Source organism: Lycorma delicatula, chromosome 8 (assembly GCF_047948215.1).
Source record: "Lycorma delicatula isolate Av1 chromosome 8, ASM4794821v1, whole genome shotgun sequence".
Lineage (NCBI taxonomy): Eukaryota > Metazoa > Arthropoda > Insecta > Hemiptera > Fulgoridae > Lycorma > Lycorma delicatula.
The window spans coordinates 21673584-21692642 of record NC_134462.1 but is presented as its reverse complement, the minus strand read 5'-3'; the positions used below and the strand labels follow the sequence as shown (position 1 = coordinate 21692642).

At 29.3% G+C, this 19059-nt stretch overlaps 1 protein-coding gene across 2 annotated transcripts; it reads right to left on the bottom strand.

The window, feature by feature from the left end:
- Positions 1 to 945: 945 nt before the first annotated feature.
- Positions 946 to 18969, bottom strand: Arp6 (Actin-related protein 6). Of its 2 annotated transcripts, none has more exons than XM_075372626.1 (7): positions 18737 to 18969; positions 13006 to 13120; positions 12714 to 12906; positions 10205 to 10394; positions 4668 to 4866; positions 2922 to 3187; positions 946 to 1347 (listed from the first exon to the last, which is right to left on the bottom strand). In XM_075372626.1, the coding sequence occupies exons 1-7, from the start codon at positions 18811 to 18813 to the stop codon at positions 1218 to 1220; spliced, it is 1170 nt and encodes a 389-aa protein (XP_075228741.1). In that variant the 5' UTR covers positions 18814 to 18969; the 3' UTR covers positions 946 to 1217. The 2 variants fall into 2 exon arrangements, with proteins under 2 accessions (XP_075228741.1, XP_075228740.1); XM_075372625.1 differs by having other exon boundaries at positions 10205 to 10397; positions 18737 to 18968.
- Between the last annotated feature and the right edge of the window lie 90 nt (positions 18970 to 19059).

Here is a 19059-nt window from a genome sequence, read left to right as displayed (position 1 = left end):
TTTTGCAAAATTTGCCATGTTATTGAAAAAAGGACCAATTCTTGTGAACAATGTGAAATCAATAAATTTTGATTTTCATGAAAACTTGCACTTACAGCAGAAATATTCTCTTGACTCCTTGCATTTCTTTTGTGAAATGGTATTTCAACATCAAGCAGATAAAAATTTTCTTTGATTTTTTTTTAACTAAATGATGAACTATGTTTTTGTTTGATCAATTATTGATATCATAAATATCATGAAGCACACGATACATAACTGTAACCGACTCCATATTTCAATAAATAATTTTTTTTGATTTGTAAATGTAGTTGAGGTGTGTACCATTCCATAGTGATTTATCATAAATTACTGAAAACAAATGATGCTTAAAAAATTAAAAAAAGTCACGTCACCATCACAATCTGTCAATTTTTTGCACTCAATTTTAAAGACACCTTATAAAAATAAACCACTCACAAGAAACATAAACATGAGAAACCTAATGAGTCCTACTGAATGTAAACTAATATTCCCTAAAATATGAGAATAATTGATATTCTGATACAATTTACAGCCTGATATCTATGTATTGTTAAAATATACGAATCAAATACACAACAATAATACCAACAAAAAATTAAACATCTCCAAATCACGTATATAGATGATGTAATTTGTTTAAAAGATCTTCTGCTTATGTTATTTGAAAAAATATACGACAGGACCAATTGTTGAGAAGAGAAATATCAAAACCATAAAAGGTGAATCAAGAAACTCAATTTCTTTTATGCCAGTTAAAAATTTAACTGCAAATAAAATTTAAAGCTTAATTTAAAATTTGGTATGAGTCAGTATAACAAAAATATTCTGGTGGAAAAGCAGCGAAATAAACTTTAATGCAAACTACAAAGATTTAAAACTCAGTGTTTACTGTATGTTCTGAAATAAAAATATAAGACCAAATGTTAATGACAGAAATGTTTAATGTATCTTCCTCTTTGCATCATAGAGATTAGCCACATCTGAGTTCCATTTCATTTTAAATAAAATTAATAATTAAAGATATAAGAAAAATTTTTCTTAAAAAATATATTTTAAAATATTTACAAAATTACACAAATTCTAAGTAAATTCAGATAAAAAAATTAATCAGTATAAATGCACAAATTTTAATTCACTGGAATAAAAATTAAATAGTTGTACTCAGGAAATTCAAAAGTATTTCACAGTAACATTTAAATATCAAATCGCTCATAGCATAATGCATGACCTTCTTCTTCAAATTCTTCCTTAGTAACACAATATGAGTAGAATTCTGGATTTTTACTTAAGTAAGTCCCACCTTCCCAAGCATATGAAACAGGGCTAGAATGAAAAAAATAAGCAAAATATTATATTTATTTTAATGCTGCTGTAATAAAAGATATAAACTTCAGTCCAATTATGACTGATAGGTATATGTGTATATATATTTATTTAAATACTAGAGCAAATCACAGCACCCTAGCAGCAAAATATAATAAATTTAGTAAAATTATTTTTTTTTACTTGCTGCTTTTCCTTTTATCACTGATCCAAATTTATCTTGAGTATGTAACTGTTGTTTGGGATCATGACTGTTATTATATAAACAAAATGATTTGACATGAGATACATAGGCCTTGAATATTTCCCACAGTAAGTTGGATCCAGTGGCCTGGAAATTGTTCATTTAGAAAATCATGCACTTAAAAAGCAAACGAGCTAGAATGCCATCTTGCAGCACACAGACATATTCCATGATAACCTTCTTTTAAAGTCAAGGAATTAACCATCTTTCCAACATTTGCAAATAAAAAACACCATTCATGAATTCTTCAAAAAACATGAACAAATGAACAAGTATTATGAAGTCATCTTGGGCCATATCATAAGATGTGGCAAATTCCTTTCTGATTCACTCACAAAATGAGGACTTTTTTGGCCCAAAAACCCAAATTCCTGTCTCGTGAACTGTGATTAATTGCACATTCTTCAGAAAACAACACTCTTGGGTGGGATACCATACATGGAAATCATGGCAGAGTGCAACATGCTGTTCCATGTCTCAGATGGAAAAAATTAATATTTTTCTTAGCTTAAAAACCATAATCCGGCTTGTGAACTGTGATAAATTGCACATTTATCAGAATACAACACTCTTGTGCGAGATACTGTTTTTGGAAATCATGCTAATAAAACATGGCAGAGTGGAACATGCAGTTCCAAGTCTCCATCTGATAATTCATTCACAAAAGTGATTTCATGTTCAGGTGTTTTTCAATATTCATTGTTGACTGCAATATATTAAATTTACCCACTCATTTACGAATAAATTTAATTATAGACTGCTCAATCAAATCAGCAATAGCTCACATGTTTGCATTCTTCTTTCATCACTATGCAGGCTTTCTTTAACATTGCTGGAAGAAAATGCACATTTTTTCCAATTTAACTTTGCTGCTTTATGATGTGAGTCTTCATTGAAGTGTTCACAAAATACATTCGTTATTTATAAGATTGTTTGTCCTGTGCTTCATTATTTTCGTACCCAAACACTTGTCACAAACTGTTCCTCAATAATAATGGCATCTAGAGAGCAAGAAAGTGTCCTGTGTAACCTGGAAAGTACAGACACTCAACAATGATAAACAAATTATTTGCTAGGAACCAAATAATGAGTGCCTTTCAAAACAGCACCAACATGTTAACTGCACAGAGCACAGGAACTTCTTGGATGCCCAAAACAATATAAGCAATGCTATGGAGCAAGTACTTAATGCAATGATGCTATGGGTGCGATGGCTATGATATATTAGTTCTTACTAAAATAATTCAAATAATAATAAAAAGGAAAATCTATAAATTAATCTATTAAAAAAAAATTAACAACTAAATGCAGAAAACATAAAAAAACATACTTTTCTGGAACAGTTACTCTAACATCATATTCTTCTGGTGCCATTGCTCTTAATTCTTTCTGTAGTCTTTCTTGAAATCCTGGGAAACATGCACATCCACCCACTAATAAAACATTGTTAAAAAGGTGAGGCTGTGTTTCTGGTGGGCAAAGTGAAATACTTTTGACAACACATTCAGCAATTCCCATTTGTGATATACCAACATCGGATGGATGAAATAATAATTCAGGTACAGAGAACCTTTCATTATTTAGTCGCAAAATTTGCTGTAACAGAGAGAATTACTGTGTTAGGGAAAACAAAATTTGCAACCAAAATCAACACATATTTTTTAATGGTAAATATAAAACATTATAACTATTAAGGATCAAGATTTAAAAAAAAAACTGAGTTAGCAAGATAATGAAGTCATTAATGAATTAAATGCAATATTTATTTATTTCTTTTAACAATTAAATACATTTTTAATTGATTTTACTTCAATTTTTATCTTCATCGGGTAATTTCAATTCTGGGAGCTGATTATTTATAGGTTGTAATGACTTATTTTTGAGTAAGCAAAATTTACTTATCAATTGCCAGTAGTAGTTTTATGCTATTTAGTCATACTCTTCCTGCATAATAGTAGGATTTCTGTCTCACGATCACCATAAACTTCACCCATTTAATAGTCAAGTAAAAGATGATGATACTATGACAGAAAAAGATGTATCTCATAAAACATTGACTGAGAAGTAAAATGTAATAATTAAGAATCAATAAGTCTTTCTTATACAAAAAACCAGGTTATCCTGTCCATGGGCTATTTATGGAAATAATAAACCTTTTGTGGTAGGCAGTACAAGTATAAAGTTAAGTTACAGATTAAGTACATTATACTTCTATGATAGGAGAAACATCCAGCAATCTATATGAAGTGAAAGTATCAGACTGAAATACAATTGCACTAGAACTACTGCCCCTTACATACACATAATTGATGATGTTAAAACTGGCATCATACAGAGTTGTTGCTCTGGATGATAAGAAACAAAATGACTTAAATATTTTTTCAAAGGTGAAAACCCAGAAAGGCTTTAATCTCTTAAGAAACATGTCTTCGTATTTAAACATTTTTAATGAATTGAGGAAAAGCTATGCAGAATATATAACAAGGCAGTTTATAAAATATGAAAATATTTTGAAATACAGTTCAGGTATTTTAAACTGACCTGTTTAAAGATTTTATTTTTTACTTAGGTTTAAGTTATCACTATTTCACTGCTATTCTGACAATATTAGAAATAAACTAAATTGAAAAATCTTTACTTCTGAAATGATTAGGAGTATTCTTGTTTTTCACCATGATTCCAGGAACCAGAGTACAAAATGTTAGATCAAGGACTTCCTTGGCTAACATGGTATAAAAACAAATACTTCCCCATTAACAAGCACTCATTCGTTTTTTGTTTTATACTTGTAATATAAATAATTACTGATAACATAATAATCATATATAGTTTTTCATGTTGAAATATATACCCTTTTAACTAAGTAGACAAAGAACTGGTCATGCATGAATAGTTACAAGGGAGTGTAAAATCCTCAAAGACTTTTCTGTAGCAATTTTAATAAATCTTTTGATGGGGCAATTACAATTTCAAAGTAAAAAAGGTAGAATTATATAAACAAAACATCATCTTGAATGTAAATATACATGTGTAAGTATCACAACAAGAATAGTAAGTAAGAAAAATAATAAATTACATGTCCCCCTTCATCTGGTTCTCCAACTGGTCTTACATAACCACGACGTATTGAAGTAAAATCTGGTAACACATAATCACGAGCAATTTCATTAGAACGGCGTGCAATCCACATATCTTCCATAAAATTTTGTGATACAAAGCATGAATCTTCTTTCACTTGATTCATGACATATGTTTCATCCATTACATGTAACTGTCTGAAAAATAAAATACAGAAATGTTTATAAAATGATAAAAGACACTATATAATCAACTTATCACAAAGGAATAAATCATAGTCTATTAAATAATACTGCATCAGGTATCTAAAGGCATTTTAAAGTACCTTTATATACCTTTACCACTTATACTGCCTTTGTAACTGCACATTTATATGTACAATTGTCAAGTGAGTAAGATTCAATGATTTGAAGATGGAAAAGATTTTTTTCAGCCAATACCACACACACGTGCGTGTGTCCACACAGATATGTTTAGATATTGTCACATGATTATATCACAACTACAATTATTTGTAACATACAGCTGCAGAAGTATATATACATCCTTATACCTTATATATAATTAAGAAAGCCCTCACTGAATTAAGTCATCTTATTTTCTGAACAGCTAGAAAACCAAAATTGGACTTAGTTATTCCCATCTGTATCTTAAGAAAAATACACCAAAGTTCTTCTGAATAACTCAAGGATTAAATTAATCACACTGTTGTAAACAGTTATTCATCTTATCTTTTAAAATCACTGTTCTCAGAGATGGTAACAATCAGATACTTGAAGCTTTCCACTTTTTTGAATCTAATATTTTGTTAACACAAAGTAATCATTTTAATAGCTTACTTTCATACACTTTGATTTATTTTCCTTAATGCATAGCCGCTTTTTAATGGATTCATGATCAACTTTAAAAGATTATTTTCTATATACGTTTTTCAATTGACACTCATTAGCAAGTGCCAACATTTTCAGCCTCTCCATCAATTTCTGCCTTAATCTTCTTACTTTTCATACAATAGTCTCCAAAATAATATTAAATAAAACTGGAGAGTATCTGTCTAAATCTAGAAACAAGATTGAAAGTTTTATGATAATTTGATCTTCTCTTAAACAAGACTTTTATCTTGAACTAATAACACACACCTTATATGATCTAATGATCTCTAGAATATTAAACTCTTTCACAGCATTCTATAATTTCACGGGATCAATTCTTAAAAAAATCAATTCCTAATCTTAAAAATTTAATTATTTGTTTTTTGGAAATAACTGCATCAGCAAGTATATAATAAAATGTTTCTCAGTATGCTAATCTCAGTAACTTTTGCATTAATTTAAACAATTTTTTACAGTAGAATGTTAACTGCCACAGTGACATATTTGTTGTTAAGCCATATCAACAAGTGTTTTAGCAGCATGCAAAATGTTAACTAAACTGTAAGAATCCATAAGCTAATGAAAGATTTGGACTTTGAATGAACCGAGAAAGCAAACATGTATCAATTCAAAATATTGTAAAATCACTCCTGGGTAAAAAGAGAGAGCTGAGAACTACGTAAAATTGGTGAGTGAACCTCTTAAAAACTTTAAAAAACTGGGATGTCAAAAATTTTGCATTCAAACTTGCAGTTTTTTTTATCCTAACTGTTAGTAGTGTTAGTGAAAAGCATACTAAATGTTTACTCCAGAATATATAAAAAATGAAGCTTGAATATGCTTGAAAATTACTAGCAAGCTGGAGACTGAAAGAACTACATAATTCCTTAAAAAAATGAGGTCTTTTAAATCCATGTTACTAAAAAAAACCTCCCCCCCATTCAATTTTTGTTTGCGGATTTGAAATCAGCAGAAAAATAATATCAGACTCAACTTATTGAATCCACATAACAAAAAAAACACTTCTTTTATAAACCAGTGTTATACATTATTTCTTTTAAAGTTTCTTTCTTATATATGGTTTTATGTGTTTTCAACTAAGAATAAGTACGGAAACTGTTCAGAGCTCTGATCCACAAGTGCCAACTTTTTAAAAATCGTTTATGTTGTAACCATTCTAAATTTTGTTGGTTACGAACGATATATATATTATGTCATAAAGAAAAAAGTTTCAATATTTTAAAAAGTAGTTAATATTCATTTGGCTTAGCTGATATTAAAAACAGAAAATAGGCAATAGTATTATATTATTTTAATAGTTAAATAAAAGTAATTAGTTTGATAAGAAATTGTATTACATAACTTTGTTTTTTGATGTATGACATGGTCTGGATAGCCAGACGGTTATGTCATCGTGGACTGGTGTGAGCATATACATTCTCAGAAAAAAGTGTGTACGTGCTAAAATATGAACGGGCGTCTGGCGGGGGAAGCCAGACTGACATTCTTTGTTTCGGGGCTAGTGTGAATTTAGCAGTCATGGAGTGGAGACGTGTTTTGAGTTGGCTCGCACAGAAGTGGTGATGTGTTCTTTGTTCGATGAGACAGGACAGTGAGACTGGCTAAAAAGGTATATTCGATGCGAGGTCATCATTATTTTTATATGTGCAGGAAAGTATCCTTATGTATATGAAGAGAAAAATTAATGATATGATTCAAAATATATGATTCCATATAATTCTTATATAAATAATATGTTTAACTAACGTTAAAAAAAAATTATTATCTTCTTGTATTGTTAATGTTAATTACGTTATTTTATATTTTTTAAATATGACAGACGAGTAGTGTGGAAATGTGTTTTCTATGATTCCATATATATGATTCAAAAATATATGATTCCATATAATTCTGATATAAATAATATGTTTAACTAACGTTAAAAAAAATTATTATCTTCTTGTATTGTTAATGTTAATTACTTTATTTTATATTTTTTTAAATATGACAGATGAGTAGTGTGGAAATGTGTTTTCTATGACTCCATATATATGATTCAAAATAATTTTGATATGCTTAATGTGTTCAATTTATGTTAAAAAATTATTTTTCGTATTGTTCATGTTAATTATTTTTTTAATTTTAATAATATACATGTGATCAGACTACATAGCCCTAGTACATTTTTTCGTTGTTCTCCCCTTAATTTGAATTGTTTTGTGATTGAGCTTTTATTTTATATTGATTCTATAATGAGCTTTTCAAATTAAATTTTCTTTTTTTTTAATTTGGAAGTAAGCTCGCAATGTAGACTAAACTCTTGAAAGCTAGTCTTTGTCTAGGTACTTAAAGGACCTAATTTTATAAGTAAGCAAACATAATAATAAGTAATATTACTATTGGCTGTTAAGTAGGCGTACTTTTAATGTAATGAATGTGGATGAACTGCAACACTAACAATACTGCACAAACAAACAGTCAGATAGTAAGAAATTATTAATTTTATCCAATAAAAATATATAATAATTCATTCAATTTTCCAGAAACAGGGTAATATATTTTTTCCTATCTAATCATAGATATATTTGAATTAATACATAATTAGATAACTATATCTGAAAATAAAATACAATAAATTAAAAGAATCTAGGCATTTCAAAATTAGTTTACCAGCTAATAACAAATCCTAGTAAAGGCAGTTAATACAGATATGAATACTACTAGATCATGGATACTGGTGTTCTTTGGTGGTCGAGTTTCAAGAAACCACACATCTCAGGAATGTGTCGACCTGAGACTGTACAAGAGTACATTTCATTTACATTTATACATATCATTCTCATTCATCCTCTGAAGTAAAATACCTTACGGTGGTTCCAGAGGCTAAACAGAAAAAGAGAGAGAGCTAATAACAACCTACAAGTGAAATTCTGACAAAATATTAATTTTTTGGATGGCAACATAATTTTTTTTATAATGGTACATTTACATAATTTTAAGAACAATACTCAGATTATAACAAAAATGAAAAGAAAACTACACATAAAAAAATTAAATCAAAAATTCAAAAAAATAATTGAAGTTGACAATAGTTTATGTATGTATTAAAAATTTATTCAAATAATTAAACGATTTTATACTTACTGCATTTATGTTTTATATCTCCATTTAATACTTTTATGATGATTATTTTTTCTTATAATAAATAAATTAAAAACATAATTATACTTTTAAATTGTACACAGGTTTTTAAAATATTTCAGTTATTAAAATTAAAAAAAAATTATTAAAAAATGCATTCTTAAGAAATAGATATCTTTCTCAAAGTATTCAATGGAGGGAGACAAAAAGAAAGGCGGTACACAAAAAGATTTTTAGTTAATTTTAATAAATTATTATAGTTTGCTGTTAGGATGCAATTTACAGAATTTACTAAAAACTACAATTTAATTTTATGATTCAAATTAATATCTCAGCAATTACCACTTCTCCAATTAATGTACCCAAAACAATGAATTTTCTATTGACTATGTTTTTAAAACCAAACTTAAAAACAGTAATGTAACATCACACTATACTCTTGTTATAAAACAACTCAAAAAAAAAGAAGAAATTTTTCAACAAAAGTTATAAATGAAGACGAAAAATATAAATAAAATAATATAAAATTGACTACAGAAAACCAGAAAAATTTATGCATTTGAATTGTGGTCCATAATGCTGATTACTATAGTGGTCTCATTTACAGGTCAATCAATTATAAAAGAAAATTAATGTTACTATCAGTAAGTGGGCATGTAATTAATTGAAATAGCAAAAGAGATTATTGGAAGTATTACAGTGTAACTGTTACTTTCAGCAAAGAGCTAACTGGATTTGCGTTGTGAAAAAAGTAGCCTTTGCAGCACAAATTAGTACACCTAACTCACTCACTTAATATGAGGCATATTTTTAAAGTAAGCACCGTTTTGAAATTCCGCCACTACTACACTCTGGTCGGCATTCCACACATGCGTATTGTGTACCCACATCAATTGGCAAGCCAAAGACACCTTTACAGAAATATTCAACTGTGTTTGTTTGTTTGTGAGTATTTAAAATGCCTCTGCTGATCGAGAATCCCGCCTACTGTGAAATAGATGGTGTGATTTGTTTTTTTAGTGCAAAGTGCGTGAAAGCAGCTGAAATTTATCGTCAGATCAGTGAATTGTACGGAGAAAACATTATGAGTGATGGAATGGTACAAAAATGGGTTAGAGCTTTTAAAGATGGCTGCCAGAAAGTTCATGATTAGAAACAGAATGGATGACCTTCTGTCATTACTGAAGAGTTTCCTCAAGTTTCAAGAAGTGTTGTCTATGAAATTGTGACCAAATGCTCAAATTATCGACAAGATGGTGTCAAAGCGACCATGTTGCAATGGTTATTAAGTCAGGCGGCAGACTTCTATAATGACAGTGTTCAAAAGCTAGTTGCATAATATGACATGTGCCTTAATATTGGTGGCAATTATGTAGAAAAGTAGATTAAAGTACAGGCTTTCACATAAAAATAAAATTGTTAAGAATAGTGTACTTATTTTCTTTTTAATTTCAAAATGGTGCTTACTTTAAAAAAATGCCTCACAGTTAAAAAACCATTATATACTATACCACTAACATACCTATAAGAAATAATTTCTTTAAGATGATTAGTTAAAACTTTTCCACCAATATCAATTCTTCTTATGCCAAGTTTATATTTTTTATCCTTAATATAAGGAGCTATGTGAGTAAAACTATAACCAGCATCAATTACCATACAACATAATGAATCTGGATTTTTTTGTCGATAATGATAATTACAAAGATCACCTGCTGCTGACAAAAAATAAATAGATTAATAAATAAATAGGCGTGTGTGCACACACACACACACACACACACACATATATATAATATAAGCCATCAAAACACATTAATTACATAAGTTACACTTACCATATTAATTTCCAAGAATCGATTTTTGCAGCATCCTTCATCTTCAATTGGTATTGAATTCCATAATTATATTATTATTCTTAAAAAAAAATTTGTTATTTTAATTTTATGTTATTTCTTTTCAAATTTTGAAGTATTATGAATGCATATGCAAATTTTGCATATGCGCTCATAATACTTCAAAATTTCAAAACAGGAACAACCTAAAATAAAATGAAAATAAAAAATTCTTTAATGACTTTTATTATAATGTAATCATAGAATTCAATACCAACTGAAGATGCGGAATGCTGCAAAAATCTATTCTTGGAAATTTATCTGGTAAGTTTAACTTACCTAATTACTGTGTTTTGGTGGTTTATATTTTATACATTATTAAATTTTATTGACACAGATCAATATGTTAAAATATATATATATATATATATACATGAAGCAACAATAAAAAAGTAATAAAGTTTTAAAATGTTAATAAGTTTTAAATTGTAATAAGCAATAAATAACTGGATAACACCTACAGTAAAATTTTATATTTCATTTTTCAGTGACTAATATGATAAAAACATACTACATTTTAACACCATCAAGGCCAGTTTTTCAGTATATGTATGTGCTGGCATTACAGCCTGTTGCTGTAAAATAGAAGGGTTGGGATAAACCCATCAATGCACTAGCTGCATTTCCCTATTCCTTTTCTTTCATGGCAACAAAGTTATTTGTTATTTTAACAACTCTAGCACACAATATGACACTTCTTTATAATACAGAAATTAGTTTTATTGATTTTAATTTGGGTTTCTCAGTTCTTTCAAAATTATACTTTTCCAACATTTCTTTTTAAAGACAAATTTACTTGTTTTCAAGTTTTTAATTTATTAACCAAGTAAAATAACATAATTATGTATATTATAAAATATACATATTTTATTTTTAATATCACATTTTAATTTTTTCTTATCAATTATATACTATAAATGCTGTAATATCAAAACATATATGTCAATCTTTTTTAAATACATATTTTGTGCATCATGATAAAAATTAAAAATATATCTTAAATCATTTAATCGCTTCCAGAATTAAACAATGTGGGCTAAAATAGTAAAACTAATAGTAAAATAGGTAATGTAGCTACTGAAGATGATAAATGCTTGGGATGCCAAAAAATTGCAATAACTGACAAAATCACCACAAAAATCTACAATGCTGTATTAAATATGAATAATCGTCAAAACTGAAAGTGCTTGCCATCATTCCAAACCTCCTGACAGACCTTGCCCATTACATTTTTCATGCTGTTTTGGGTATGAAAAAACTTTTCGTTTAAAGGGTGTAATGTTTATTAACAGTTGACCAAAAAATGCACTGACTGAACACTTCTCAAGAGTGTTTTAGACTTAAACATGATTCCACTGTGTTCCTCTGACTTATATATAACAGTAGATAAAAATGATGGCAGCATTCATCATACCCTAGACGAAAGAAGCCATTCTTGTTCATCTAGAAGCCTTGTTCTAGACGAACAAGAATGTTCAATACAGAAACTTATGGGTACTGTTTTTTTTTGAGACAATGGATGTCCTGCTTATCAAATTTAGAGACTGTAGAAATACTGTGAATGCTGATACATTAAAAGTACAGTGAAACATTAAAAATGTTTGGAACTATAAAAAAAAAACACATGAGATGCCATCCCATGAGATTTTGTTTTTGCATTATAATGGCCTATGTGTCACAGCAAATAAAACAGTGAGGCAATTTGGAAAGATTTTTTTGAAAAATTACCAATTATCTTACCTACAGCCTAACTTAGCTTCTAGAGATTATTTTCTTCTTCTTCATCTTTAACAGTAGCCATCAGAAAGATCTGACAATGACAATGAATAGAAAAATGGTGTCACTTAGTGATTAAAGTCACTGGCACCAGAATTCCTTGAAAAGGTAATGAAGAAGCTACAGAAACAATATGAAAAATGTATGAAGCTGAAGACAGCTATGTAGAACAGTAGTAAATAAACATGGTTTTTATGTGTAAGTAATAAAGTTTGTTCATATTTTTTCAACTTTGTTTTATTTAATAAAAAACACCTTACATTAAAAACATGCCTCATATATACTATATAATATTGGGGAAGAATATAAGTCAATATATACAATAAAATATGTTATAAGAAAAAAAAGAAAAAGTTATACCGCTTATCCTTAAAATAGACTGACACTCATACTCTTCAAAGAAAATTTCATTCATAGCCTCTTGAATAGAATTGAAGTTAAAAAATGGCTCAGTAACAATAAGAGGTGTTTCAGCAAAATTAACTGGACAGCATTCTTTACTAAATATGTAATCCCACACAGTTTTTTGAACTCCCCAATTAACTAGATAACCCTAAAATAAAAAAAAATCATAAAATTAGTTTGATATATTCATCAAATTACAAAAGTGGAAAATTTAACTAACAATATTTAATGGTAAAAACCAACTTACCTTCTGAAAAGGTAATATATAAAAAAGGCTTGATGCATCACTACATTCTTCCACTTGACTTCCAACAAACCGACGTCTCTGACTTTTAGCTTTCATAATACAGTTTGGGACAACTCTGTGAAATATAACACAACAAAATTATATAATTAAAAAGATGTAAAATTCAAAAAACTTCATAAAGAAGTGATGCTTACACTTATAATTAATATAAATCACATCTCTAAGTTACTAGAACTATGCTTACATGAAATCTTTCTAATACGTAATTAAATTTAAGTAAATTGATAGATTAATTGGTAGATTAAGTAATGCTCTCAGTACACACTATTACTGCAGATGGAACTTAAAAGTGGTGAGAAAACCTAATCAGTAGGTGCTCAAGTAATATGTTTCATATGCACTTATTAATTTATTAGTTTTTATCACATTTAATAGGAGTGTACAATTTTTATTTGTCAATGTTAAAATAAAATAAATAAATCTTTCATTCTGATCGGTAGATAATTTCATTTTTATAAAATTAAATTTAATGATCTATAACTTGTTAAAGGGGGACCGACTTATAGAGTTTTGCACGAAGTATAATTTAGTAATTGCCAACACCCAATTTAAAAATCATAATAGAAGAATATACACTTGGAAAAAACCAGGCGATACTGCAAGGTATCAGATAGATTATATCATGGTTAAGCAAAGATTTAGAAATCAACTCGTTGACTGCAAAACTTACCCTGGAGCAGACATTGATAGCGACCATATTTTGGTGATAATGAAATGTAGATTGGGGTTTAAAAGCCTGAAGAAAAGGTGTCAGATGAATCGGTGGAATTTAGAGAAGCTTGAGGAAGAGGAAGTAAAGAAGATTTTTGAGGAGGACATCGCAAGAGGTATGAGTAAAAAAGATAAGGTAGAAAATGTAGAAGAAGAATGGGAGAATGTTAAAAAGGAAATTCTTAAATCAGCAGAAGCAAACTTTGGCGGAATAAAGAGAACTGGCAGAAAACCTTGGGTTTCAGACGATATATTGCAGCTGATGGATGAACGTAGAAAATATAAGAATGCTAGTGATGAAGAAAGTAAAAGGAACTATCGGCAATTAAGAAATGCTATAAACAGGAAGTGCAAACTGGCAAAAGAAGAGTGGATTAAAGAAAAGTGTTCAGAAGTGGAAAGAGAAATGAACATTGGTAAAATAGACGGAGCATACAGGAAAGTTTAGGAAAATTTTGGGGTACATAAATTAAAATCTAATAATGTGTTAAACAAAGATGGTACACCAATATATAATACGAAAAGGTAAAGTCGATAGATGGGTGGAATATATTGAAGAGTTATACGGAGGAAATGAATTAGAAAATAGTGTTATAGAGGAAGAAGAGGAAGTTGAGGAGGATTAAATGGGAGAAACAATACTGAGATCTGAATTTAAAAGAGCATTAAAAGATTTAAATGGCAGAAAGGCTCCTGGAATAGACGGAATACCTGTAGAATTACTGCGCAGTACAGGTGAGGAAGCGATTGATAGATTATACAAACTGGTGTGTAATATTTATGAAAAAGGGGAATTTCCGTCAGACTTCAAAAATAGTGTTATAGTCATGATACCAAAGAAAGCAGGGGCAGATAAATGTGAAGAATACAGAACAATTAGTTTAACTAGTCATGCATCAAAAATCTTAACTAGAATTCTATACAGAAGAATTGAGAGGAGTGTGGAAGAAGTGTTAGGAGAAGACCAATTTGGTTTCAGGAAAAGTATAGGGACAAGGGAAGCAATTTTAGGCCTCAGATTAATAGTAGAAGGAAGATTAAAGAAAAACAAACCAACATACTTGGCGTTTATAGACCTAGAAAAGGCATTCGATAACGTAGACTGGAATAAAATGTTCAGCATTTAAAAAAAATTAGGGTTCAAATACAGAGGTAGAAGAACAATTGCTAACATGTACAGGAACCAAACAGCAACAGTAATAATTGAAGAACATAAGAAAGAAGCCCTAATAAGAAAGGGAGTCCGACAAGGATGTTACCTATCGCCGTTACTTTTTAATCTTTACATGGAACTAGCAGTTAATGATGTTAAAGAACAATTTAGATTCGGAGTAACAGTACAAGGTAAAAAGATAAAGATGCTACGATTTGCTGATGATATAGTATTTCTAGCCAAGAGTAAAAAGGATTTAGAAGAACAATGAACGGTATAGATGAAGTCCTACGCAAGAACTATCGCATGAAAATAAACAAGAACAAAACAAAAGTAATGAAATGTAGTAGAAATAACAAAGATGGACCACTGAATGTCAAAATAGGAGGAGAAAAGATTATGGAGGTAGAAGAATTTTGTTATCTGGGAAGTAGAATTACTAAAGATGGACGAAGCAGGAGCGATATAAAATGCCGAATAGCACAAGCGAAACAAGCCTTCAGTAAGAAATATAATTTTTTTACATCAAAAATTAATTTAAATGTCAGGAAAAGATTTTTGAAAGTATATGTTTGGAGTGTCGTTTTATATGGAAGTGAAACTTGGACGATCGGAGTATCTGAGAAGAAAAGATTAGAAGCTTTTGCAATGTGGTGCTATAGGAGAAGGTTAAAAATCAGATGTGTGGATAAAGTGACAAATGAAGAGGTATTGCGGCAAATAGATGAAGAAAGAAGCATTTGGAAAAATGTAGTTAAAAGAAGAGACAGACTTATAGGCCACATGCTAAGGCATCCTGGAATAGTCGATTTAATATTGGAAGGACAGGTAGAAGGAAAAAATTGTATAGGCAGGCAACGTTTGGAATATGTAAAACAAATTGTTAGGGATGTAGGATGTAGAGGGTATACTGAAATGAAACGACTAGCACTAGATAGGGAATCTTGGAGAGCTGCATCAAACCAGTCAAATGACTGAAGACAAAAAAAAACTTGTTAAAAAATGCAATCTCATTAAAATATTTAGATTTCAAATAATTTGGATTATCAAAATATTTTTATAGGTTAAGTAACAGTAAATTTCTGAAAAAAATTAATAAAAAAATGAAAATTCTGGACTCCTATTTCTCAGGTAGGAAATTTTAGAAAATATATATTTTACATTCTCTAGTATTTAGATTTTGATGATGAAAATAGGAAAAAATCTGAAACAGCCACATGGCTTATTATACATATATATATATATATATATACACACCCATTTTCTCTGGTATGGCCCTTAGGTGTTTTAACCTATTAATCTGAAATGGATAAATAAGGAATAATGACTCTACTTGGTACTAGACCAACACCTAAACACCTATGGCCCTTAGGTGTTTTAACCTATTAATCTGAAATGGATAAATAAGGAATAATGACTCTAGTTGGTACTTAATAAAGAGTTATAATATGATGCAGATAACAATGATTTTAGTAACAAATAATTTAAGTAACTGCTGATACTGAATGAAGTGAAGAACAAAGATTACTGTAAATGTGAAATACAAGGGAAAGATGATACAAAGTAAAAAATAGTGATATCTATTAAGTATCTTCCAAACAGTGAAAACAAATATGAAGCTTCCTATCTGCTGTGTAATGGGTAGAAATCATTAAGTAGATTCTACTTATTGTGAGAAATATTTACTCACTTCTATTTACTATACAAAGTGCTTCACAAAGTACCTCACAACTTCAAAAGCATGTAAAAATTTACTGATATAACATACAGATTCGGTTGAGATCTAATCTCATACAAAAACACATAAAGTTTGTCACCCAACATTCACTTTGATTCAATATGGTCTCCATTTGTAATGGAACAAACATTGACCTTAGGACTACCACAAATGTGCTGCAAAGTTTCATGAGGGTTTTTGCTACCCCATATTTGGTAGTTATGGATGTTCACCTTGCTACTGATGTGAAATGTTGACTTATCTATAAAAATGACATTGTCTAAAGAAATACTGTTGTCTGCAATTCCATCCATCATTTCCACACAAAACTACAGCCAAAAACTTTGTCCTCATCTGTAATGCGTTGAACCATGGTTTCAACTACAATCGTTTATGTAATATATGCTTAAGTCATTTGTGGAATGCCAGTCTCACGTGACGCACATCAACTTGATTTCTTTGAACTACATGCAAAGCTTCCTCTGAGTTGTTTTACTGCAGCTTTAGGAACACATGGGCATTCTGGTAATTTTGTATGTTTAACAGAACAACCTGTCTCAATGAAGATTTGGTGCCAAGAGTAAATTGTACACCTACTAGGAGGCTTCCTACCATACTCTCTACAAAAATTAAGTTGAACTGCAAATCATGAAACTAAAACATATAGTAAGCAGGTTCCGCACTAGTAAATGTATCAATTTTTAACAACACTAGTGGCTGAATTTGGTACTACTGAACTACGTGAATCAAAACTTGATGTGTTTTGCTATGCGATGAAACGTCAACTGAATCTGTAAGTTAACTAAATAAATTTTTAAATGTTTTTAAAGTTATGAAGTCCTTTTTGAATCACCCAGTATTTCCGTAAATGGTAGTTTAATAACCTTACTATTTCACCATGCCTCATAGCGAGATACATAAAATGGTCACATGAAGAACACTGAGACTAAATTCTACATATCAAGTAAAAGTGATGATGATTTGGATAAGATGGCAGAAAACTATTCAATGACAAGAAAAATCAATGGATGGCTGGGTGACCATCTTTTTCATATCTGGAAATAACAGCAGTTATCACTTACTGGGGATGGAGAACACCAGTAATGATGTTAAGAAAAAACCAATGGAGAGAAGAAAATTTACAAAAATACTTGGAAAGGAATTTTTGAGATAGTAAATCCTGATTACAAATTTAAGTCTTCTATGAATATTACAACCAACAAGCAACTTTTTGGAGGCAACTCCTACAGTATTCAAAGGAATCAAATGAAAGCAGAAGTATAAATATAAGCAATATTTGCAATATAACTAAAAATTTCATTTCAATTTGCAAAGTATATTTATAAAAATCTTATAAAGCTGAGGTACAATGAAGAGCAATTAAATTTTTGTAAAAAAATGACTGATATTTACATAAAAACACGTTTTTCAAGAGAAAATATCTTGTTTTATTTTAATTTATTTGTAAAAGTTTATGTAAGAAATTAATTTTTCTTTTATAATTACAACCTTTTATTAGATATAAAAATTATTTTTATATGATTTACTTTGTATTTGTAATAAAACTGTTATGAAATAACAGCTTTTTGTGATAAATTGTGTATTTTTACATACCACGTAAATTCTTATTGAGTACACTTTAGATTAACTTGATTTTTAATGAAAATTCCAAAAACTTCATTGATGAAATTAAACATGAAATATATATTTATTTAAACACGGCTAAACGTTAAATAAATATTATCATCAGTTATAACAATATAAAACCTTGGTGAAAACTATAGAATGTTAACTAATTAAAATTAATACTAAAACGATAAGAAACCATTCTAAAGACTAGATCAGGTTACTTTTCTACATAATTGTCAATTTTTTTAAGGGAAATTCCCGCCAGACATTACTGTCAAGGAACAGAATTTCAATAGGTTATGTTACTTGACATACGTAAACTACACCATTAATTAATTTTGACGAGTAAAAGAAAGATATTACTAAAAGAAACTTAGTATGATTTATTTCCTAGAGAGATTTCAATGAAAATAAAACATGTTTATAACCACAAAAATGATGTAAATATAAAATAAACTTACTTCGGCGAGTTGGCTCTCGAAAATTCAACTTTAGCAGTATACGCTCCATTATCCAATATATAGGCATTGTCTACCATAATTACAAAACTATCATCTGAATTAAGAAAAACTTCACTAACGTAAATCTATTAAGCGGGCTTTCATTCGTTAACAAGCGTGCAAACATCGGTAAACAAAACATTCCGTAGTAAAATTTACGAGGTTTGAATTGCTACCAACTTACTTCAATATCTTCCACCTCTTCTTCTACTTCATATTTGTAATAGTTAATAATGGTGAAATGTATGTTATTAAAGTTGTTTCAAAGAAACTATTTATTTTAA